Here is a 25,524-nt window from a genome sequence, read left to right as displayed (position 1 = left end):
CTCGTTGACTGTTCCCCATGAGCTGATTTTCAAAAGGAGGGGCAACTTCAGAGCTAACTTCTTATAACATTTAATGTTTTTTTTTGGGGGGGGGGCTAGGATAGACTGAGGCCACAGGGGGAAACAACTGAGGGTGTATCATCAGGAAGCATGGGTCTTCAACAGCTGGGCCATGGGGGCTGGACCACAAGCTCAGTAGAAATGTTTTCTCTTTCTTTTTCTTCTCGATGTCTCAGAACATTCTAGAAACACATTACTTCCTTACACCCGGACTTGCTGCTGTTCCTTCCTCTTTACTTCTGTCCAGATGTCTGACAAGTCTTGTATAAACTGCTGGATCTAGCAAGACAAGGAGACAGCATTAGCCTTGCCCAGCAAACACTCCCCACGTCCCAAGTTGGACCATCTCCTGGGAAGGAAGTTCATTGATCTCATTCTCCACTGCCAGTAGTGGCAGCATTGTCTGCTTTCTCAGATTTCTAGATGACCTTAAGAATCAGGCTTAGCAAACATATTCTCTCACTACACTCAAAATACGTAACGAAAACAACTTAAAGGTGTGTTATACTTTCCAAAGCTCGCACTCCACCGTAGAAGGCGTGGCGGAATGGCTCAGTCCCTGGCGGGAGGAGCATGTGACAGTGGCTGTTCACATGGAGGGGACCAGGGAAGCAGAGAGCATGACTGGAGCAGGTGGATTAGCTGTCACCTTCAAAGGCCTGCCCCCAGTAACCTACTTCTGCCATGCAGGCTCTGCTGGCAAAGGTCTCACCCTTCCAAACTAGTGGAGCAAGCACTTAGAATACAAACTTGGGGGCGACATTTCAGGTTCAAACCATAGCAGCAGGCTACAACCAGAGGAAGGCTGGACTTGGGACCTGCTTAAAGGTACAGACCCACGTGGAAGGAAGGAAGAAGATGGTCACAAACCGGCCTCAGGGGAAAGCGTTTTGCAGGTGGGACTGGAAATGGCTCTCAGGCAGCATCAAAGTGCTCGAGGGGACCCAGACCTGATGTTCATCGTGATGATCTTGTGTCCACCAGGGAAATTTAAATTCTACTCACAGGCTTCTGTTTTGAAAGCCCCTGGTAGGGTGACACGGCATAGATTCAGAGGCTAGGAAGACCCAGCTGGACTCCACACACAACAGCTCTGAAGAAATAACTGATTCCGGGGATGGAAGCCAGGGCCTCACCCATGCTGGGCACGTGTTGTAGCGCCCCGCCCAGCTTCTCATTTTTGAAAGGTGACCCCAGCTCAAGGGCAGAATGTGTTCAACCTCTCCTTTCACTTACACTTTCTCGTGCCATCACCATCATCATCGTCATTATTATCATCATCTTAGCTACTTGGCCAATTGGCTTTCTAACAACGCGCTTATATTCTGTGGGAATGAAGATGGATATCTTCGGATATCCTTCGGGCAACGTGAGGTGTTCCTGGCAAGGAAAATCAAGCCCAGATTTTCCTTGCCAGGAGCACTTCTGGAAGTTTGATTCAGAAAAAGAGAACTTGTGAAAATCCTCAAGGATTCAGAACGCTTAGAATTTGGAGGAGGTGGTTTAGAAGCTCGGGCCTGAGCAGGAAGAGCACGGGTTGGAGCAGAGAGCGACAGGTCACCAATTCCAGGGGCATCCTTCTCCAGGACAGCTAAAGGAACGGAGACACACCAGGGAGTCTCAGAAACCAGGCTGCCACAATGCCAAGACGGCATTTATGTCTCTGTTCTCGTATTCCCTCACAAGTACAAGTTGCTATTTACCATGGCAGAGTGTCCTTGCTGTCCTATCAGAACAGAGCGAGCGACAGGAACAACAGCACGGTCTGCCTAGTACTGAGCTAGATATCAAAGGGATTTGCCAAAGAGTCCAACAATGCTACTCTCCTCACAAAAAGGAGTCTTTTGAAATTTTAAACAACCATGTGATTTCAAAGACTGGGGAGATGGCTCAGTTGGTGAAGGGCTTGGTATGCAAGCACAGAGATCCAAGTTCAGAGCCCCAGTCAGAGGTTTACCTAAGAGAATGAAAACCATTTCTGAACATAGAATGAAGCATGAAAGCAGCCAGCTTCCTAGGAAGGTGCCCAGCCTTGCACAAGTGGAGAAGGTAAGCAGCCAGGCTCAACCTCACACAGCCTCCCTTGCACAACAAGGCATCCCCAACAATGACAACTCGGGCCCACCCGAGACCCTCCTGGAGTTGTTAGCATGTGTGGCCAACAAGACTGTTGTGGTTAACTGGTGAGTTCAACAGTGGGTCCCTACTCTGGTCCTGTGCTTTGAAGCCAACAGGGATTTCAGGTGCTGATGCAGTGGTCTCAGTGTGTGGAACCCTGACAGGCAGTACAGCTTGGGGAATCCCTAAATGTGCACATTCATGAGGGCTCATCTTAGATTTACTGAGTTGGAGATTTGGGAGTGCCCAGCAATCCCCCAATCCCACCAGTAGGTGGTCCTGACCCTGTGAACATTCGAGGATCACAACTCTGCCTGATTCTTTCCTTCACTCAAGCAATTCAGAACCTTCTTGGCCCCGCCCCTCTGCTGGACCCAGCTCTGCATCCTCCTCCTACCATGTCCAGTTGTTTATGTGTGTCCTCCAGGGACACCTGCGTGGTCTCCTTCAACTGCTTGCTCACTATCTGGAAGAGGTTCAGTGTCGCCATTTTAATGGTGCCAAGCAGGAGGGTCTTCTTGGCCGCTGTGTTCTGGATGTGTGCCCAGCGAGATTCCTGGGGAGAGATGTGGCAGCCTGTAAGTACAGCACAGTAAAGAGAAACTCCTCTGCGTGCGTGTGTGTGTGTGCTTTTGTTTGTGTGTGTTTGTGTGTGTGCACGTGTGTGTGTGTATGTGTGTGTGGTAACTGTATGCATGTGTGCACACATACAGACTTCACGTACCCAGAGCCAGGACTCCTTCCCCCTACCCTACACCGGACCTGCTGCTTACCCAGAAGATGACGTCACTGCGGGCCCGGTCGAAGCGCATCTGCAGTCTTGCCAGCTCATTGTTGTGCTGGAGGATCTCATCGTCCTTCTCCTCCATGTAGCGGGCCAGCCTTGCCTTGGCACGTTCAATCTTCTCCTGCCCTTCTTGTGCCGACTGCATGAGGTCATGATGCATGCTCACCAGTGTCTTGTAACGGGCAATCACCTCATGGATTTCTTCAAACTGAGGGGCCAATGGCCTTGGGTCACTGAATAGCTGGCTCCCAAGGGCCTGATGCAGCTACATCAGCCCACCACGTCTGACCCGTACACCGGGGCAGGTAAACCATAGCCATAAACAGGTATCGTGAGAATGTAGGGTTCTCCTGAGTTTATATGGGCTATGCACCATATGTTGAAGGGTTGCTCAATGGGACCTGAGGTTCCTAATGCCAGCTGCATATTTAAATACCTAGGAATCCTTTAAAAAGGTGGATGCCAAGTTCCAACCCCAGAGATTCTGATAAACAGTTTGTCTTTGGTAGATTTGAATTTTCCAAACTATCTCTTATCTCTAGGTAATTCCAGGCCCAACCAGGCTTGAGAATTGCTGCTGGGAAGTACTTTATCTCCTAAGGCAACAATGATCCTATTCAAAGAGAATGTTCCACTCACAAACCAGGAGCTGCGCTAAAAGGCTACTGACAGAGCTGGAGATAAGAAAGCTAGACCCTGTTCTTCTGAACTTTATAGCCTCAAGGGTGACTGGGTAAGGGGAGGACAGACAGACACTAGTCAGCTACAACACAGTGATAAACTGACTTTGGGGCGGAGGTGTGAGGCTGCACAAAGGCTGGGCACTAGCTCCCTACAGACTGTTCTTTAGCCTTTGTTCATCATCTGCATCGGTGGGTCAGGGGTTTGCAAGATGCACATCACCTGCTCCAACGGGGTCCAGAAGCACAGAGCTTGTCCAGCAAGCATCTCTACAGAGGGCAAGGTGGCCTCCAGATAGATGACACCAATGAACCTCCCCGGAAGCTCTCATAGTGTGCCTGCTCAGGGACTGTCTGAGCTGCTCTCAGTATCGTGACAGTTGTTGGTGGCAGATTGGTGTTCAAGAACTGTCAGACTGGTGTTTCTTCCCAAACGTGCTTCTGGGGGAAGAGCACTCCAGGCAGTGCTGGAGGAGACAGGAAGAGCTAGAAAAGTATTCGGGGGAGAGAGGAAGGCTGAAGGAGACTGGGGTACATGTAGAGGTAGCCAGGCAAAGGCAGGTAGGGGATGCAAGGTGTGCACCAGGGAGAGAGGGAAGCCTGAGTAGAGATGAGTGGAGGCTTAGGGAGGTTCAGAATACTCGCAGAAATTTAACATGGATGGCCTGATGTTCAGAGATGGAGAGAAGGAGATGGATCTGGGAGAGAGATGGAGGAGGAGGGAAGGAGAGAGGTAGGGGAGCCTGCCCAACAGCTTCTTGGAAGGCTGAGACCAGAGGATTATAAGTTCAAGGCCTGCCTGGGCTATATAGTGAATCTGAGGCCAGTCTGGACAACTTAGTGAAACCCTGTGTCAAACTAAAACAAGGGTTGGGGGTGTAGCTCAGGATAGAGTTATTTACCTGCACATACAAGGCCCAGGGTTCAACTGCTAGTAACATGTGATTACATGTATGTGCCCATATACACACACAGAAAGAGACAGACTGTCGTGGAATATTCTTGTACACTGTGTAAATTATGCTCTGATTGGTTTAATAAAGAAGCTGACTGACCAATATCCAGGCAGGATAAGGTTAGGTAGAAAAAATAAACTAAGGAAAAGAAGAAGGGCAGAGTCAAGGAGATGTGAGCCAGCCTTTGGGAAAGCAAAATGCTAGAGGACAATAACGTGCTGAGCCATGTGGTAAGACATAGATAAATAAAAATGGGATAATTTAAACATAAGAGCTAGTTAACAATAAACCTTATTATTTGGTTTATTATTGGCCAAGCATTTGTAATTAATAAAAGCCTAAGAGTGGTTTATTTGGGAATTGGTTGCTGGGAGAGAAATATCCCTTTACAACAGAGCACTCAGAAAACTACGAAGAGTATGAACTTTATCTATGAAGAATTTTAGTTTTAAGAAGCAAAGAACCCATGCCCTGTCTGTATTTCCTTCAGATCTTTCAGCAAGCACCACAAGGCATATGAAAGTTAGAATGAATGGATTCAATCAGAGCTACTGAGAAGAAATCTCACAAATGTATTCTGATGTCAAAAAGCCTCAGGTGCCTGCGTGAAGAGGCTCCTGCTTGTACAAGGAGGGGATAATTTCAACATCAATAAGAATAAGTACAAAAGATTGAAACATGAATTAAAAACCATGAGTTCATAACTACACTGAAGGGTCAGTTTTGGAGACTGCTGACATTTTAATTTGTTATTCTGAACAATAAAAAGAATCAAGAGTTCAATATGGGCATAGTGGCCCCAATACTTGGTAGACAGACGAGAGAGAGAGAGAGAGAGAGAGAGAGAGAGAGAGAGAGAGAGAGAAATCTTGAATTTGAGGCCAGCCTGGAGTAAGACAGTGAGACACTGACTCAAAAAGAAGACTTCGACAAGCTTCTTCCTAAGGCCCACTAGTAATCAAGGAGCCAAAGATATTACAAAATTCCCATCTTTATGTCAGTGGTTCACGGCCCCTTGGTGGTCGAATGACCCTTTCACAGGGTCACATATCAGATATCTTGCATATCAGATATTTATATTATAATTGATAACAGTAGCGAAACTACGACTATGAAGTAGCAACAAAATAATTTTATGGCTGGTGGTCACCAGAGCATGAGGAACTGTGTTAAGGGTCACAGGGTTAGGAAGATCGAGAACCACTGCTTTATATACTGTTCTGACTACTAAATTTTAAAATAGTTTTATACCCCCCCAGTCAGTATCTGTCCACAACCACCAAGGAAATCAATATTATAGTTTTTATTAGCAAAGAATAATTTTACCTGGTTTCAAGCCTATCACTAGAACCGTAGATGGGTTGTCTTTTGAATGTGGTCTTATTTTGCTTGACATAATGTCCATAATACTTAGGAAATGTAAGAAGTGGTGTGGAAAAACTAGTTTGGACCTTGATTAAACAGATCAAGTGCAGCAGGGCAATTCTAGATATGATAAAGTTGATGGGAAAGCCCATGAGGTCTTAGCCCCACATGAAGAACCACAGGCAACTAAAGAAATAGTCCTCCCCAGGGAAGAGCACACCAATTGATGATCCAATGACAAATGGCCAGCTCTAAAAATATACATACAAGTAGCATTATATATACTGATATATGTGTGTATGTATGTATGTGTGTGTGTGTATATATATATATATATATATACATGTAATAATAATTAATGAAATAGGTCATGAATTGACAGTGAGTGGTGTGGGAGGTCCTTCTGTCCTTCTGTCCTGTTGCTTTTATTGGTTAATGAATAAAGAAACTTCTTTGGACCTATAGCAGGGCAAAACTTAGGTAGGCAAGAAAAGCTAGGCTGAATGCTGGGAGAAAGAAGGGTGGAGTCAGAGAGATGCCATGGAGCCGCCAGAGTCAGACATGACAAAACTTTGTTGGTAAGCCACTGCCATGTGGCGGATATACAGATTAATGGAGATGGGTTAAATTAATATGTAAGAGTTAGCTAATAAGAAACTAGAGCTAATGGGCCAAGCAGTGTTTTAATTAATACAGTTTCTGTGTGATTATTTCAGGGCTAAGTGGCCAGGAACTAACTAACAGCCTCCTCCTACAAGCAAGCAAGGAGGGGAATATGGGAGAGTTGGGAAGGAGGAAATGGAAAAGGGAGACAATGCAATTACATTATAATCTCAAAAATAAATTAAAAAAACAAAACAAGTGCACATAGAGTGACAATTAGGGACACTTTTAAATGTCAGCTAGTTATACATTTGCTACTAAGGAACAGTATAACTGGTTTGACAATAGCACTGTAGTTATGATTTTCTGATGTATTTTTAAATTTTTATTTTCACTTTATGTGTGTTAATGTTTTGCCTGCATGTATGCTGTTTGCATACCACATGCATGTAGTGTTCCAGGAGTCCAGAAGAGAGTCTAAGACCCTCTGGTTACAGACAATTGTGAGCCACCAAATGGGTGCTGGGAATCTGACACAGGTCCTCCGGAAGAGCAGTCAGTGTTTTTAATTGCTGACCCATCATCTCTTCAGCCCCTGTTCTGAGACGATCTCACTGTGTAGCCTTGGGTGTCTCGGAGTTCGCTATGTAGGCCAGGTTAGACTCAAACTCCCAGAGATCTGCCTGCCTCTGCCTCCCTAGTGCTGGGATTAAAGGAATGCCCCACAACACCTGGCTTTTAAGTGGATTATGTTTTTTTTTAAAGCTCCCATCTTTAGAGGAATATGCTGAAATACTTATGACTGAAGAAATAGCATTTGCTGCAAAATGGTGGAGGTAGGAAAATGTGGGTCATACAAGCGGCCTTTGCTGGACCTAGGTGGTGAGTGATGCGTGTTCTCTAGAATATATAGCTCTACTCTTGTCTGTTTGAAATTTTCCACTAGCAAAAAGTTCCTCAAAGTATCACTGACTGGTTATGGGCAGTTGGAAGAAAAAAAGACTTTTTAATATTCTATGGAGCATGGTAGGATAACTGTGATCAACAAAAATGAATTGTACATTTCAAAATAATACAGAGGATCTGAATATCCCCAACAAAGGGGAAATCATAGATGTTTGAGGTGATGGCTATGTCGGTTATCACAATACTATGAAGTACACACACATGCACGAGCACAAGCAGGCACGCACACACACACATGCACATCTCAGTATATCCTATCAATGTGTACAATTATCATGTGTCAACTAAAAATACTATTTTAAGAAATCATGTCGCTGGACAGATGACTCAGCAATTAAAAGCATTAGCTGCTCTTACAGAGACCTGGCTTCGATTGCCAGCACCCACATAGTAACTCACAACCACCCCAACTCCAGTTCCAGGGGCTCCAGTGTCCTCTCCTGACCTCAGAGGGCACCAGGAATGCATGTGGAGCACAAACATATGTGTAGGCCAAAACATTCATAGTCACAAAATAAATAAAAAATAAATCCCCAAACCAAGATTTTAAAAATGAAAAAAATAAAATCATTGATTGAGAAAAAGCCAGTCTGGACAGTGGTGGTGCACACCTTTAATCCTATCGGGAGGCAGAGGCAGGTGGATCTCAGTGAGTTTGAGACCAGCCTGGTCTATAGAGTGAGCTCCAGGACAGCCTGGGCTACACAGAGAAACCCTGTCTTGAAAGCCAAGTCATAGAAGGTTATGTTATACAATGTGTAGTTTAAGGACAGCTGACAGTTACAAGTATAAACATTCATGAAAATGAGAACTATAAAAACTATAATATTGGGGACCCCTGAAGAGAGGAGATAAAGATTGAAATTTGGAAGGGCATATAAGAGGTTTAAATTATTGCCAGTAGTGTTTTATTTCAGAAAAAAAAAAAGAAAGAAATGAGGGGGGAAATAATTATACAAAGCTGTATGTTGAGTTCTTGAAAGGTTAAGTTTTTTTCTATGTTTTCCAGTGTGGGGGTGGGGAGAGAAGAAGGGGAAGGAAGAGGAGGAGGAGGAGGAGGAGGAGGAGGAGGAGGAGGAGGAGGCTGTAGAATGCAGAGGAGCAAAGGGCAGAGGTGACAGCAGAGGAAGCGCGCAGCATGAGGAACGAGGAAGGGGCAGGGGTTGGATTCCAGAAATACTTAGGAGGCAGAGTAGGCCATATCTGATTGATGGCAACCGGACCAGGGATGGGGTAAGCAGGAAGCGGAGTCCTGGCAGTACTATGGCAAGTCTGGGCCAGTGTCAGTCTTGCTAAAGGAGGAACCTGGGAAGAGGAGGCCCCAGAGGAGCCTGGGAGGGAGGCGGCAGAACAGAAGACAGGAGGAAATGTCAGGGAAGGGATGCCCACATCCAATGTTGTAAGAGGTGATGCCGGAAGAGGACTGAAAAGTTCCTCCGGGTGACAGGGTCTGCAGAGGAGTGGGTGGGGCAGTTATGACCCAGACTTGGGGTGGGGTCACAGCAGAGTGGGGAAAATAATAAGCTATCCATTTCCAAGCTATGAGGCCTTGAGTAGGTCCCTTAACCTTCCCGAGCCTCCATCTCCCCAGAAAGAGACAGTCTGCTTGCTCTTCCCAGAGGCTGACAAGAGGACAGAAAGGTACAAACTCGCAGTCAGCCTGCATGACGCCCTAAGCGCTCCAGGTCTTTGAAGGGTAGGTAGGTGTTTTTCCACTTTTTCTCTCCTCTCCTCTGTCTGTCTGTCTGTCTGTCTGTCTGTCTCTGTGTCTATCTCTCTGTCTCTCACACACACACTGACTCAGACATACACAAACACACATGTAAACACTCAATTCATGTATAGCCATGCACAGATAATACTGTCAGGCCCTCCCACCCACCGAGAGCTGCACCCAACCTCATCAGGGGCCTTGGTCATCTGTCCCCCAGGGTTGCTGCCTCTCTCCAGAGCAGGATAAACATTCCAAGGGCCCCTAACCTCTAGCCAGCTGGAGCTGAGCTCCATTCCATTAACTTTGGGGAAGAAGAGGGTGCTGAGGAGGGCCCTGTGGTACGGACGGCACTGCCAGCCCTGGAACCCACCTCCGAGTTCTCCACCACCTTCTCCAGGTACTTGTTGAAGATGGCATAGTCCTGCAGCTTGACACTCAGCCTCTGGTGCTCCAGCTTCAGGGTGGCCATCTCCTGCTTGGCCTTGGCCAGTTCCCTCAGGCGCTGCCTTTTCAGTTCCCGCTCTTTGTTGGCTTTTTTCAGGGCTCGAATCCGTTTCTGGTCATTCTCCTGGGATAAGCGAAGCAGTGTAAATCAAGCAAGCATCTCACCCTCTCTCCCTGAGACCCTGGCCTAGCTGGGGCCAGTGACCCTAAGCCCCTTCCATTTGCTGAGCTCAGACCACCAGAAGGGCAGGCAGAACTTGCTGGGCTACCTATATTGGAGGGGAGGTGTGAAGAAAAAGGATTTGGTGAGGCTTTGGTTGTGTGAAAGGATTTAGTAAAGCTAAGGGGCTTCCGTGGCCTAGGGAGGCTGTGAGTACAGAAATTCACTCAAGGTCAAGAGGGAGTCTTGGGGGAGGAGGGAGGGTGCAAGTAGGAATTTCAGGTTCTGTGGGAGCTGGTCCCTGGACTTCAGAGAGTGGGGGATGGGAAGAGAACACATGAAAAGAAGGGTAGAGAAAGGTCTCTCTTGCATCCAAGAAGGCCAAGAAAGGCTGGGTGGAAGAGCAAGCCTCTGACAAAGCTTTTGTGGTTCTGCTTTTAGTGATGGCCATTTGTCATGGGGTAGTGGCTCAGCCAGGGCCGGGAAGCCCACAGGTTCTCCTGATTTGGTGAAAGTGCCTCTGTTTCTCTGCTGTCATCTGTGAAGTGGTGGCTCCTCTCTTCCTTACAAAGCCCAAGGCAGTAATAATGGAACTAAATGCATGTGGAGCAGACTAGTTGTGGAGGAGCTAGCTCAGACGGGTGTGGGCTAGAGAAGATGACACAGGCAGTTCTCGGCCCAGAGAGGGCGAGGCTCAGCTACTGCCGTCTCTGACGCTCCTCTCCCATCTGCAGCATCCTCCCTCAGGACAAGAGCAAGCCTTCTCCTTTCACTTTCCCAGGCATAACTAGGTATCTCCTCCTTGTGTGGCCCCTGTGAGTCTACATGGACGGACACATATGGTGGTGACATTGAGAGGGCATGGAGAAGTGCCAGGAAGCAGGGAACCAGATGAGTGCCACGGAGTATCAGAGAGGTCTGAGGGACCCTCAGTCAGTCATATATGAATTACCTAGAAAGTTTAAAAATGTATAGGTGTCTGGGCTCAACCTGACACCTGCTTGAGGCAGAAGTTATTGATGTCTGTATTTGCAGCAAGTTCTATGAGATTCTGTAGCGGCCGACTGTCTGGAAGCCATTTAGAGAGTCCTTAATCCTCAAACTTCCTGTCCTCCCAAATACTCCATCAACTTTGCTCTGGCTCAGATGGGCTACATCTCAGAAGAAAGTGTCCCGACGCATTGCCTTCCCTGTTCTGCACAGTTGTGTGTACAGTGGAAAGAAGAGCAGGGTTCCTCCAGTAGAGGGCAGCAATGGGCCCCCCTTCTCTAGCGCTGGTCCAGGATGAGGATTGCTGGCCAGTACGTAGGTTTGGGGAGGTTTTCGTTTTGTTTACATTTATATTTAGTTTTGTGTGTGCACATGTATGAGTATGGACATGCTACAGTGCGTGTCTAGAGGTCAGAGGACAATTTATGGGAGTCGATTCTTCTCTCTTTCCAACAAATGGGTCCCAGGGCTCTAGCTCAAGCTTTTAGGCTTGGGGGAAAGTGCTTTTAGCCACCGAGACACCTGGCCAGCCCAAATCAGGATTTTAGCACCACTAGCTCACTCTTCCGGGTACTGATTAATGGTGAGTGCTGTCCGGGACTATCCTCTGAGCCAAACTGCGGCCATCTTTTGCGCCAAGTCACAAAAGATCACCACAACTGGTCTTGCTGACTGTTGGTGCTCCCTCACTGAAAGGGGATAGGGGTCATGGGACCCTGAGTATCCAGCCACCTCTTCCAACCAGTTGTATGCAACCCTGCCTTAGGTGCATGTGGCCCTCGTGTCTCTGGGGAGGAGGATTAGGGGAGAGGCATCTGTAACCATGAGGAAGCCATCACCCATGCCGGGTTCTGCTTTAGGGTCATCCACACTCCTGTTTACAACCATCCACTCATGTTCTGTAAGTAACCCTAATAAATGCACTGGCTCCCCAGGGTCATTGAGACTTTAGACATTAGAGGGCAAACACTGCCTAACCCCCTAACCCGGGGCAGACATTCCTGAAACAGGGAGTTTCTTACTAAGTCCTTTGCTTCACGGGCCTTCGACAGTTTCCTGCCTTCATCAATCCCCCATTTCAGTGCCAGGACAAAGACAGAGAGAGCATGAGTGGGTGAGTGGGTCAAAACCCTCTGACTCCCTTCTTTATCCACACCCATCTGTCCATCATACCTACCGATCCATCCATCCACCCGTCTACTTGATATACTGTCTCAGGTACGGGCAAGGAAATAGCACAGAACCAACTAGAGATCAGAGACTGGCAGGTAGCTAGGACATCACAAACAGCATGGTGTATAGAAGATGCCTTGGAAAGGGACCAGACGCTGCTGGAACACAGAAGAGGCCTTTAACCCGGGGCAAGGAGCCTACAGAATCAAGTACTGGGGAGGAACAGTTTGCCCCGCGACGAGTGTAAATCCTCCAGCCCGCTGCAGCCCACACCGCTCCATACCTGGATGAATTGCTCAAACTTCTGGATATGGGCTTTCAACTGCTCCTCTTTGATGCCTAGTTCCTCCCAGCGCAGGTTCAGCGTTTCCATTCTTCGCTGGAATGTCTTTAGGGGACGAGAGAAGGTAGATGTCAGGGAGTCCTCTGCCACGGGCGCTCAGAAAGATTCTGAGTTTTTATCCCGGAAGTGAGTGTCTGGAAAGGCTAAGGAAGTTGCTCACCTGCTTCTTGTGTTCCATGGCCTGGTGCATGATCTTGGCTTCTTTCTTCTTCTCCAGGAGCCGGATGGATGGAGAGTCCGACTGCTCCTCAACATTTGGAAACTTCCTGCTCAAGAAGTGTGAGACAGGGGCCTTCTGAGGCTGGAGCAGGCTGGGCAAGGGAGTAACTCGGGGAGACAGAAGCCCATGGAAAGGAAAAGGGGTCTCTGCTCTCAGTTTTTGGAGCGAGCGAGGGATGGGTACCCAGTCAGGACGGAGCTGGATAATGGGGTTAGGCGATTGGGCAGTGGGGGGCCCATTGTTGGGTATGGGTGGTCCCAAGCACTCACTGCAGCAATTGAAGCAGCCGCTCCCCATACTGCAGCCGGAAGTATTCCGCCAGGTCCTCTTCTTCCATGATGCCTAAACTCATGGTGGCAGCTACCTAACAGCCTAGCTGGCCTTCTTTTCAGAGTGAATCGATGAGTGGTGGAGCCACAGGGCACTCAGGAGCGGTGGCTGGGTTCTTGCCCACCTCTCTTCCTGCTTTCAAAGTCCCACAGAGAGTGGATATCTGAGAAGCCAGTCAGAGGCTGCCTTAGTATGATGTGCGCTTGCGGTGATAGATCTGGTTACCTAGCAACAAACCGCTGGGTTCTGCGGACTGTATCTGGAATTCACGGTTTGCCCTCCGACCTTTGTCCCTACTAACCCCCTCCCTTGCTGAGGTTACCTCTCTGTTCCCGCTGGCACCCTTCAGGAACTCTGGAAAGAAGTTAGACCTGATTATATTTCTGGTTGCTCCCTTGTCAGGCAGGGAGGCAGGGTTTGGCCATCCACCGCAGAGAAGGGAAGTTTGTTTGGAGAGACCTGTGTGTGAAGTTGGCTCCTGCGGCTTCCTTCCTACTTTTAGGGATATGTGAGGGTGAAGGAGAGACTGGGCGGCAGATGGGTGGCAAAGAAGAAAAGTGGTAGAGAAGACGAGGTACTTAGCCAACCCCAGAGTGGGAGAGTGGGAGATGGGCAGAGAAGAGTGGAAAGAAGGAAGTCGAGACACATTAGAACCAAGCAGGGGATACAGAGAGTGGCCCCCGGGAACGTGGAAAAGGGCCTGGCAAGGCCCCTTTAACGCGAGAGTGAGTTTATTAAGTACAGATAAAATGCACTTTCGAGATTTAAGTGTGGGCCGGTGGGTGGGTGGGTGTCACCATAATACAGTAGCAGAAAGGGTTTATTTCATGATGGTCGTCTTCCTCAATTCCACGGGGTACATCCATGTAAATACTTACCTGACCTGAGGTTAAATCTGTGTAAGTTTGGGGGCCCTATGTGAGACAGCACCGTGGGGACCTCTGCAGAGACCTCTCCTTACACTAGACCCTGGTGCTCACTCTTCCCTGCTCCTCCTCTCAGCCTGCCAAGCCTCTCACTTCTCTCTGGACCTCGTAGCTCGAGATAGGGTTGGCTGGGATGGTATTGCTCTGTCAAGGACAGAGCTGTGAGCCCTGTGGTGGGTCAGCTGCCAGCTATTCTCTAAGTCCCCGTGAGGAATAGTGGTTGGGTATACTGCCCACTCCTGTCCTATCTGGTTCCACCCTCTGTTGTTCCTCAAGGCAACAGAAAAATCTCACCCACTCAGACTTACCCACCCATCCCCCCTCATCACTCCCACCCCCCCTAAATCCCTAATCCCAAATCTCAGATAGATCCAGCAGGATGACAATAAGATAAATGTTTCTAAATTTTGCAAAGGGGTGTGTGTGTTTCTTCTTTATCCAGACTGTCAGACAGTCCATTAGAGATTTCTCTATTTCCTCCCCTTTTCTCCCCAGGTGGTGGCTTGGTTTGCGGGAGGGGGAGGGACGACTGTGATGATGCCAACCCTTGAGGAAGTTGGGTGCTTCTGGAATCATCTGTTACTCTGGAAGGTAAGGCGCACATACTTGTCTGTCAAATCAGGTTGGTCAGTACAAGAACTGAGCTGTGCTCTCCTTCCCATGCAGCCCCTGGGTCTCGAGGCTCTTTGTGCTGTTTCACATGGTGCCCTGCATGAGTCAATCTTTTATATATATATATATTTATTTATTATGTATACAATATTCTGTCTGTGTGTATGCCTGCAGGCCAGAAGAGGGCACCGGATCTCATTACAGATGGTTGTGAGCCACCATGTAAGTTGCTGGGAATTGAACTCAGGACCTTTGGAGGAGCAGGCAATGCTCTCAACCTTTGAGCCATCTCTCCAGCCCCGTGAGTCAATCTTGAATCCAGGCACCAACCACGATCCTGGAAGGCAGCAGGTAGTTACGGCCTTCCCAGGCATTAGAGAGAAAGGCTTGTACTTACTCTCAGCTCTCCTCTGCTTCCCTGAATTATACTTTCTTTCCAAAACCTCTCTCCACCCCCATCTTTACCCGCCCATCCCCTTCCTGGTCTCCCCCATATCTCCACCCACTGCCCTTTTTTGTCTTGCTGTTCGTCTCTGAGGCAAAATCTATCGAGTTTGTTTAATTATCTAATGGGCTTAGATGCTGGAACCCAATAGGCTATTTTGCTTTCTGTCTTGTTCCATTATCCTCTGAAACTGTTAATCTGGGGGTGCCTAGCCTAGGGGTGCAGGGATTGCCTAACACACACCTGAATCTGGATTTGACTCCCAGAACTAAATGGAAAAGGGGAGGAAGAATAGCAGAAAATAAAAAGACACAGGTTAGCATCTTGAAAGCATTATCCTGAGATAGTGCTGGGTGCACACTCTCCCAGCTATCAGCTATCTTGGAGGATGCTCTTCCAGGCAGTGGCCAGGGCCCAAACCCCTTCCATCTGTGGTTCCACTGGATTCTCCTGGGTTGGACAGATCACTGCTGGAGAGAAAGAGAATACACACAGACGTTTCTTCCGCTCTCGAGCGCATCGCGGCCTCCTCCCCTTCACTTCTGACGATGCCCTACACCGCAAGAGGCCGGGCACTATGTTGCTGTGTTTCCAAGAAAAAGAAATTACTTTGAAAAGCATCCAAACAGCCTGTGCTGTCCTCTTTTTGAGAACTGAAAAGGGTGTTTGGGGTAAGCAGAGCTTAAGAAAGAGCCCAATAGTAGACAAAGAAAGAAAATAGGTCAACATATCTCATATGCAAAACCTTAGCGGCAACATTAGCAAATTTAATTTAGTTCACACAGTCTCCTGCCTCTCCTGGGAGAGTTTCTTCTACACAGTGGTCAGATCTCTGAGCCCCAGCTGGAGTACTGCTCTCAAAATACATTTACTGGGACCTGCATGCAAGATCCCTGAATATTAGGAAATCTATTAATAAAATTAAGTCTATTGAAATTCTCAAGAGAATTGCTATTGTGATAGATGTCAATGTGGCACTGAAAGTGTGTACATTTATCTTTTTAAGAGATACTAGGGAATTTGCTGGGTCTGGCGGAGCACACCTTTATTCCTGCACCGTGCAATAGTGACAGGAAGATGTTCCAGGTCAGCTGGTGATACATAAAAAGACACTTCGTGTGTGTGTGCGCGCGCGTGCGTGTGCGTGTGTGTGTGCATTCATATGATTCAAAAGTATTTTATTACATGTGTAAAAGAATCTGAACCCAAGAGATAACATTAGCGTCGTGTCAAAGATATTCTTGCTAAACTTAGGGGTGCGACAGGCTTTCTGCTGTCACTACAACCACTTAGCATTGTTTTGGGAGCTCTAGCTAGTGTGAAAAGACAAGAAAATTAAGTTTTTCTTTTCTTCTTCTTTTTTTTTTTTTTTACACAATGGCAGATGCTGTGATCGTGTACTGTGAAAATTCAAGAGGATGGTTAATTTCAACGATTTGAATTTAATGTGATAGCAGGCAGTTTGCAGAGGGAACAAAGCTGATTTGTATGCACGGACACGAGAAGAGCCCGGGTGACAGAGTGAAGCGACAGAATCGAGCTGCAGAACAGCATGCCTAATAGGATGCAGTGCGTGCAAATGTGTCGTGGGGACAGCAGGCTGCGGGAGGTTGTCACAAGACTTGCTCTGGAGACAGGAATGGCATGCGGTGGGGAAGTAAAAAATTTACTCTCCATATTGTTTATTTATATTCTCTTATATATTTTTCCCCTTAAAAACCACACACACACACACACACACACACACACACACACGGTTTTGGAAACAGAGTTTCTCTGTGTAGCCCAGGTTGTCTTGGAACTAGGTCTGTAGACTAGGCTGGCCTTGAAGTCAGTGGTCTGCTTGCCGCTGCCTTCCAAGTGTTGGGATTAAAGGCGTGCACTGCCATGAGTAAGTCTGTCATGTCCGAGGACCCTCCACACTGTTTGCCATGATGGCCGCATCATTTTACATTCCCACAACTGCTGACAAGACAATTTCTTTGCGTCCTTGCTAGGACTTGGAGTCTCTGCTTTTCCCCCTTTATGTCTGTCACTCAGATGGGTATGAGGTGACATCTCATGGCCAAATTGGGTTCCTTTTTTGTTATAATGGTAATAAATGAACCAATTCAACTATCAATTGTTTCCTTTTCTTTTTTTTTTTTTTTTTTTTTTTTTTTGGTTTTTCGAGACAGGGTTTCTCTGTGGTTTTGGAGCCTGTCCTGGAACTAGCTCTTGTAGACCAGGCTGGTCTCGAACTCACAGAGATCCGCCTGCCTCTGCCTCCCAAGTGCTGGGATTAAAGGCGTATGCCACCACCGCCCGGCTTCAACTATCAATTGTTTAAACAATGTAGATACAGTCAGAACTCTTCCAACATCCAGTCTTGTGTACCAGAGGTGACCATGAGTTCATCCAACACTTATGTCCAGTGCTGGAAAAGAGCAATATTTGGTCTTTTTTTGTACAAGAGTGTATAGCCACCAACCAGTTCCCAAATCATGACACAAGACTTCTTATTAGTTGTGAATGCGCGGCCTCATCTTATGCTTGTCCCATGAGCTCTTATAACTTAACCTGTTTCTCTTCATCTGCAGGTCAGAAGAGGGCACCAGACCTCATTACAGATGGTTGTGAGCCACCATGTGGTTGCCGGGAATTGAACTCAGGACCTTTGGAAGAGCAGGCAATGCTCTTAACCAGTGAGCCCCCTCCAAAGCACATTATTAAGTTGGTGACAGGTTGGGTGCAAATTTGATTTGTTTTTAAAGGCAAACTTTAAAAAGTGCTTCTCAGAAAAACCATTTCCACACTGTGGGAATGATGCTCCTGGCACTCTCCTGGACTGGGGGTAGGTCCTGACCAGCCAGGAGAAACAAATGGCACCCAGGTTTTGGTGACAACATGTGGGGATAATATCTGCAAGGGACTCTCGCTGTCACCATCTACCACCCTCACTGACTGTGGGTGGGGGCTCGGGAAACAGGGTAGGAGGCAGTTTGTGCCTGTAGACCCTGGCAGCTTGGGGACCCGAAAGTCTGAAGCCTGAAAATAACTGTCCTCAGCCACAGCCCAGAGATGAGCTGTTTAGTGCCGTACAGACGAGCGCAACATGCCAACTTCATGAATCGCCCACGTTAGGATTCACACAGTGCTTTGCACATTTCAGAGTAATCTGTAGATTTGGTTCCTCTCTTCTTAAGAATTCCTAATTATTCATAGATTTTTGTGGGAAAGAGAAAGCAGATTGTGAATTAAGTGAGTTACTGAGACATGTAATTTCTAAAGCAGAACTATAAAAAACCCTTTCAGTTTCCGCCTCCAAAGTATTCTTAATGTTGATGAAGTGTGGTGTTTCAATGTGTTTGTTATGGCAACATTTAGGGCTTTGTTAAGTTCCTTGAAGGACTGGGTGGTCCTAAAGATGGTGGGATTCTTAGGGCAGTGAGATGGCTAAGTGAGTGGAAGGCACTTGCTGAGCTCAGTTCTCATAAAAGTGGAGAGAGAGCGGGGATGGAGGTGGGGGACAGGAGGAGAGGATGGAGGGGAAACTGTGGTAGGTATATAAAATAAATGAAAAAAGTTAATTAAATTTAAAAAGTGGAAGGAGAGCACCAATCCTACAAGTTGTCCTCTGACCTACACACACACACACACAGACACACACACACAGACACAAACACACACACACAAAGTAAATACTAAGACATTTTTAAATTGAGAAAAATTTTAAGGCATTACACTTGATCCTAACCAAAAGGCCAAGAAGCAACGACATTATGACAAAGACACTGAAGTGTAGCTCTCTACAGCTTCTGGTGGGGAAGGACTCAGTTTAGTTTTCTTAGAGTCTGTCCTGGAACTTGCTCTGTAGACCAGTCTGACCTCGAACTCACAGAGATCTGCCTGCTTTTGCCTCCCAAGTGCTGGGCTTAAAGGTGTGAGCCACCACCGCCCGGCTGACTCAGCTTTCTTTAAGGGTCTGGCCACTAGGAGTTTGACCATGCTCCAATGAGTATATGGGCAACACAAGTTGGACTTTATTTATTTATATTTATTTATTTATTTATGCTTTTTTGGGGGGAGGGTACAAAGTGGAAGGGGACCTGGGAGGAATGGAAAGCGAGTGCGATTTGGGTGCATTGTATTCAGATCCCAAAGAGTCAATAAAAATACGTTGGAAATAGTTATTTATGTGGTGGGTGTTTTGCCTGCATGTGTATCTGTGCACAGTGCCCCCTGCGGCCAGAGCTCCAGGACTGGAGTTCCAAAAGGCGGTGAGCCATCTCTCCAGACCCTCTTTCTAAAGAGTTAGCAAGAACAGCTGTCTTGTACTATTATTGTCATTTAAATCTTTGCAAATGACCAAAGTCACCAGTAACAAGATATACAGCGTCCAGCCCGGTCATCTTTTCACAGAATGGTTCTTTTGTTTCAGTTTTTGGCAGCTTGCTGAGGCTGGGGATGCCAGGCCCCACTCAGAGGCAGCTTCAAAGGCACTTCCAGGGACAGGATGAGGGGGAACCCCATTGTATTCATCTCACCAAACATACTTGCTGGCTGTCCCTGGTCTTGGAGTCTGGCCTAAGCCACAGCCTGCCCTGCGGCTTGTCCCTGCGGCTTGTCCCTGCAATGCTGAGTGCTCCCTGGTCGTTCTAATTTTCCAGTGTTGGTGTTTCTGAGAATTCCCAGTGGTCAAGACTACCAGGTCTACCAGGCAGCCTCTGAGCTCACCATTTCCTGCCAAGCTGGAGTGCTGGAGGAGGGTGACTCTCTCCTGCTTCAGATGAGGTTCCTCCACCTGTGGATGTCATTGGCAGTGACCTCATCACACAGGAGGGATCCATTCAGAGGGCAAAAAGCCATTAGTCTAGTTGGAACTTGCTCTGAGGTAAAAATAAACTAATTGTGTGCAGTTAGTCTGAGCAAAAGGAACAAAGCAGGCTTTTAAGTGAATACAGTACTCGTGGGACAATAGATCCAGTTATGAAGCCTGTCCTAGTATATTTTCTATATATCAAAATTATACAGCTAAATAAAAAGTCATCTTCCTGACCATCCACAGATACGTGTGCCCATTGGACTGAGATGGAATCATGAGATTACATATACACATCACATGAGATTACACACTACAGTGCAGGTACTGGGGAGACACCAAGCTGTCTTAGTGAATGTGAGTGACAGTCTCCAGAGTCAGTTGCCCTTCAGGCCTTGCCTGGACAGGATTAACTCCTCTTGTGGGTTGACATCTGAATTATCAGTTGCCATATACTGTGTATTTCTATCGCCTCTGACAGAGCATGACTTTGATCTCAGCACTTGGAAAGCAGAGGCAGGCAGATCTCTGTAAATTCGAGCCAGCCTGGTCTGCAGAGTAAGTTCCAGGACAGCCAGGGCTACACAGCGAACAGTAAACAATAAATAAAATAAGGTTTATTTTATTTATATATAAGAAAAATAATAAATAAAAACCAATAAAATGTAATAATAAAATAGAATACTGCCCTTGACTATGGAATGAAACCATAAGGATCTAAAAATTGATAAATAATAAACAATCAATTAAGAGTCATGGGCTCTCCCTCATTGTGGTGGTAAAGGAAGGGGCACAGAACTAGGGAGGGCTGCTGTGAATTGGGGAGGAGTCATGTTTGAATGGGCACAGGAGATGCAGGGTTATTATGTGAGTTTGTGTGTCTTTGGGTTTTCTGGAATATTCTTATTTCGTGGACAAACTTCTAAAAGGCCATGTACTCCAATATTTATAATAACTTTGAAAAATAATAGTGTGTATGCGCCCATGCTTATTAATCATTTCGACATGTTCATTCTCAGGGTGTGCTAAATGTCTTCCAGGCCTTTTTTTTTTTTTTTTCCAGAGTCTGGCCTCTATCTTACTATGTAACCAAGACTGACCTGGACCTTATGACCTCACACCCCGCACACCCTACTTCTACCTCTTAAGTGCTCAGACTACAGATGAGCACCACCGTGTCCTATTTATGGGGTGCTAGAAATTGAACCAAGGGCTTCATGCGTGGTGGGAAAGTATTTTAGCAGCTGAGACACATTCCTAGACCCACTGTTTTTCTGTTTTTATTTGTTTTGTTTTTGACCCCCAAGCTAGCCTCAAACTCATGATCCTCCTGCCTCCAGGTCTGAGATTATAGTAGTGTACCATCATGTCTGACTTCTGATCCTGTTTTTGATGAGTAATTTCCCTCCTGTGAACCTCTGCCCACATCCTCCCCCTTCTCTGTATCCCTGAACATTGGCATCTATTTCTGCTAATAACCCTTCTTGTTGGGTAATCCACAGCCGTGCCCCTTTCTCTCCTTGGGAACCATGTGAAGTATCTCAATACCCCTTACCTAACTGCTCTTCATTACCGTGTAGATTCACAGGATTTCAGAGCTAGAACAAACTGAGGTCATCTGTCCCAAACTTCTCATTACATGAAAGGGAAGAAGAAAAAAAGGAAAGTCAGAGGTTAAACATCATCTTCAGCAGTAGCTGAGAGAAGAGTTGAAACAGGGCTAATTACAGGATTCCCACTGGACTGCCAATCAGGGGAGGCTCCTGGCCCCTGTCATGGAGATACAACTGTGGTGAAGGGGGGGTTGTTGGATACTGTACTTGAGAAAAGCTGAGGAACCGCTAGGGAGACAGAAAGTGGTTGGGTGTGTGTCTGTGTGTTTGTGTGTCTGTGTGTACATACAAACAGCCAACTGCCACTGTGTGGACACAAGAAAATAACCAGCAAGGGCAGAGATGCTGAGGGAGAAGAGAGAAGCACTGAAGCAGATGCAGGGCAGTCAGGCAGGTCCTCACTGTGGTGGTTGGATGAGAATGGTCCCCATAGGTTTCTATTTGTGAATGCTTGGTCCCTAGTTGGTGGAACTGTTTGGGAAGGATTAGGAGGTGTGACTTTGTTGAAGGAGGTGTGTCACTGAGGGTGGATTTTGATGGGGGCAGCAGTTATAAAAGAAATATAATAAATTAAACAAACCTACCTCAAAGGAAACAGTAGACTTAATTTATATCTCATTTAAATTAGACATAACTATACTCAGAGGGATGAAGTAGCAGGAAACTGCTAAAGCATGCAGCAGGCCAACCACTCCAAGCTATGTGCAGATGTGCCGGAGGGGTAGCTCAGCTATGTGGGGTGGGAGGAGGCCACGGCGGGTCTGCCCAGACCCAGGCAATGGCGTGGGCTCAGGCCACATGAACACCAATTTGTAGTAGTACCAAAGAGTTTCACAAAAGCCCGGAATGGAGAATAACAAAGGTTTATTTATTGGGTGATAAACTCACAGTAACGGTAGCATTCTGCAGTCCTCTGCATGCACTGGTAACTGGAACCGAATCCGTGCACGCATCTGCACTTAACAGTCCATGAGACCACGCCCAAAGTGGTTCGGTATCTTAAAGACTATTGGCTGGAGGAGTTCCCACAACATCTGCCTGCCACTTCTCTCCTCCATTCTCCTCAAGGACCCCACCTTTCCGGGGTTCAATGATGCGTCATCCCTCAGTTCTCTGAGCTTGTTGATTTCCTTTATCCTTTTGCCATTCTGTCCCTCCGCTTGGGCCTCTCTACTAATCAATCTTCAAATTTGCCGATACTTTCTTCTAATCCATCAAATTTGGTATCAATTGGTGGGTGAAGTTTTCATTTCAGCCATTATATGTTTCAACTCTAGAATTGGTTTGGTTCCTTTGTGCTATTTCTATTGCTTTGTTGTATTCTCCATTGAAGCAGATGCTGTTTGCTTCCTTCTCATGCATTAGATACGATATTTTTAGCTCTTTGAATATACTTATAATGATTGATTTAAAGTATATCTACTAAATCAGATTTGTACTCCCTCAAGGTATTTTCTGTTTTCTCCTGATGTTACCGTATATATCCCATGATTTTCTGACTTTTTTTTGCCAGTCTTGTGATTTTCTGTTGAAAATGAACATTAATTTTTTTTTTTTAACAGCTCAGTAGCCTTGTCCCCATCTGGGTTCCTGGATTCTACTTTTATTGTTTGGGGGTTTATTTCATGACTCTACTGTTTTTGGTACATTTTATATTCTCCACAGTGTGCAAGATCTGAGTTTTCTGTTAGTTTTCTTTTTTTTTTAAAGAAGTTTTATCTTTTATTTTTAAGTCTTGTTTCCTGCGGTTCACTCCTAGGTCAGTATAATTTAGTGGTCAGCCAATGACTAGTCTGAAGATCTCCCTAAATGCTGTGTCTGTGTGTCTTCCACCCTTTCTCAAGGGGATATGCATGGGAAGGCATGCAGACAAAGCTTAGGCAGCCACCAGATGGCCTTAACTTTCACTCCCAGCTGCCTAAGGACTCAGGTCAGCCAGAGGCGACTGAGACTTTCTGCCTTGTAATGTGTTTCCTAATCATTCAGGAACACAGAACATTCTAGATCCTCAGGAATGTTAGAGTTTGAAAAATATCCAGGGCTTGTCTATTTCTCAAAGGTCTCCCTGTAAACTTTTATTGCTGGCCACATGCTTGTTTTCTGCAACCAAAATTACAGCCTAGGGCAACTGAGATATTGCTGGGTACTCATTGTTTTTGGTGACACTCATGAGATAGTTTTATATCAATCTGTGAGTCAAACAAATTGCCACAGCCAGGCGTAGGGGTGCATGCCTTTAATTCCAGCACTCAGGAGGCTAAAGCAGGCAGCGTTCTGAGTTCAAGATCAGCCTGATCTACAGAATGAGTTCCAGGACAGTCAGGGGATACACAGAGAAATTCTGTCTCAAACCCCACCCCTCAATAAATAAATAAATAGCCACAACATTCCAGGAATGGGGTTTTGCTAATTTGGACAACATGTTGATTATTTCAATAGGATAGGGTTTTGATACAATTCTGAAAATACCAAATCTATTAGCGTTGACATTGCTTACGTTTTTAAATACTTATTTATTTTTATTTTATATGCATTGGTGTTTTTGCATAGGTGTCAGGTACCCTAGAACTGGAATTACAAACAGATGTGAGCTGCCATGTGGGTTCTGGGAATTGAATCAACACAAGCGTCATCACAACCAAAGTCAACCTCGAGAAGAAGATTCATGCACTGTATCCAGTCATTAAAAGGTCATCTGATATCATCAAAAGCAAGACTCTTTCATGGAAGGAAATATGTTTTTAGTGATTCTGAAGAAGACGGAGGATGTTGGGAAGCCTAGGGACAAGAAACACAAAGGGTAGAGTGGAGGCCCTCAGACACAATATGAATGCAGGTGAACTAAACCACAAAGTACAAAGACTCTAGATAGACACAAAAAATCTAGGGGCTGGAGAGATGGCTCAGCAGCCAAGAGCATCTGTTCCTGCAGAGGACCCAGGTTCGATTCCCAGCATCCACATGCTGGCTCACAACCACTTGGAACTCCAGCTCCAGGACACCTGACGCTCTGTTCTGACCTCCAGGCAGACACGTGGTGCACAAAGATGTATGCAGGCCAAGAATTCACACATATAAAATAAAATTTAAAATCTCTAAGAAAATCTAATAGTACATCACTAGCAAGAAATCATTCAAGCAAAGGTAGAAAATTTAAAAGCTTTGAAAATCTAGGTATATTAAAAATAAAGCTCCAGAAAAGTAATTAAAAAAAAAAGAATAAAAATTAAGTTGAAAATAAGATAAAGGATAAAAAGAAAATTTATAGATTACTACACAAACGACAACTAGATGAAATGGAATTGCTATGTGCACAATTACATAGCAAACCTCTTTTAGAATATGATGGATCAAGAAGACCAAATATAGGTGCATTAGTCAGTTTTCTCCAAATATCTCAGGCTGAGAACTTACAAAGAAAGAGTTTTATTTGGCTCACAATTTTGGAGGCTGGAGTCCAAGGAACACAGGGCTGCCCACCCCATGCAACGCCATGGTGTGTGACACGGTGGGAGCTTGCATTCTGTGCCACACACACACACATGAGAGAGAACAGGGTAAGAAAGGAGGGTGATGGAGTGGGACCAGTCTTCTGACCTTTTACTCTGTCCCGTTTCTAAAGGTCCCATAACCTCCTTGTACCACTAGACAGTAACCAAGAATTCAACTCGGAGCCCCTCCGTGGACACATTCAAACCATGTCTAGACCATGACAATAAGGAAGATAGAATATTCGAATGGTATAACCATATTGTTATGCACATATATTTTATATCTAACAGAGAAAACGTCCACAACCTACAAAAAAATAAATTACAAAGAAATGACACTCAGCTACAGTGAAACGAAGTAAAAACTTTTCATTAAAAGAGAGAACACTTAACAAAATTCTGTGTTCCTGAAAATTGGTTTGTTGGGTGGTGGCACACTCCTTTAATCCCAGCACTCAGGAGACCGAGACAGGTGGATCTCTGTGAGCTCCAGGACAGCCTGGTCTACAGAATGAGTTCCAGAACAGCCAGGAATACACAGAGAAACCCTATCTCAAAACAAAAAACAAAACAAAAAGCAAGACTTCTCTGTTCCTGGCCAAAAAAAAAAAAAAAAAAAAAAATTGAAATTCTCTGTGGGTTAAAGAGGAAATGTTGCTAATAGTATAATACCACAGACTGGGTAAATCATAAAGGTTTATTGTGGTTGGCAATTCTGCTGGTAGTG

General features: G+C 46.0%; 1 protein-coding gene across 1 annotated transcript; it reads right to left on the bottom strand.

The window, feature by feature from the left end:
• Nucleotides 1–226: 226 nt before the first annotated feature.
• Ccdc42 (coiled-coil domain containing 42) lies at nucleotides 227–12,970 on the bottom strand. Its single transcript, XM_057776395.1, has 7 exons — nucleotides 12,849–12,970; nucleotides 12,520–12,625; nucleotides 12,300–12,404; nucleotides 9,620–9,817; nucleotides 2,952–3,173; nucleotides 2,576–2,734; nucleotides 227–339 (listed from the first exon to the last, which is right to left on the bottom strand). The coding sequence occupies exons 1-7, from the start codon at nucleotides 12,929–12,931 to the stop codon at nucleotides 262–264; spliced, it is 951 nt and encodes a 316-aa protein (XP_057632378.1). The 5' UTR covers nucleotides 12,932–12,970; the 3' UTR covers nucleotides 227–261.
• Nucleotides 12,971–25,524: the final 12,554 nt, after the last annotated feature.

This window comes from Chionomys nivalis, chromosome 7, assembly GCF_950005125.1.
Source record: "Chionomys nivalis chromosome 7, mChiNiv1.1, whole genome shotgun sequence".
Lineage (NCBI taxonomy): Eukaryota > Metazoa > Chordata > Mammalia > Rodentia > Cricetidae > Chionomys > Chionomys nivalis.
The sequence above is the reverse complement of the archived record's forward strand: the minus strand, read 5'-3'. Positions and strand labels throughout refer to the sequence as shown.

Coding starts and splice junctions, on each gene's coding strand:
- Ccdc42 (XM_057776395.1), bottom strand. CDS start 12,931: ATGAGTTTAGGCATCATGGAAGAAGAGGACCTGGCGGAATACTTCCGG. Junction 12,626..12,848: donor CGGCTGCTTCAATTGCTGCA/GTGAGTGCTTGG, acceptor CTTCTTGAGCAG/GAAGTTTCCAAATGTTGAGG. Junction 9,818..12,299: donor AGTTTGAGCAATTCATCCAG/GTATGGAGCGGT, acceptor CGCTTATCCCAG/GAGAATGACCAGAAACGGAT.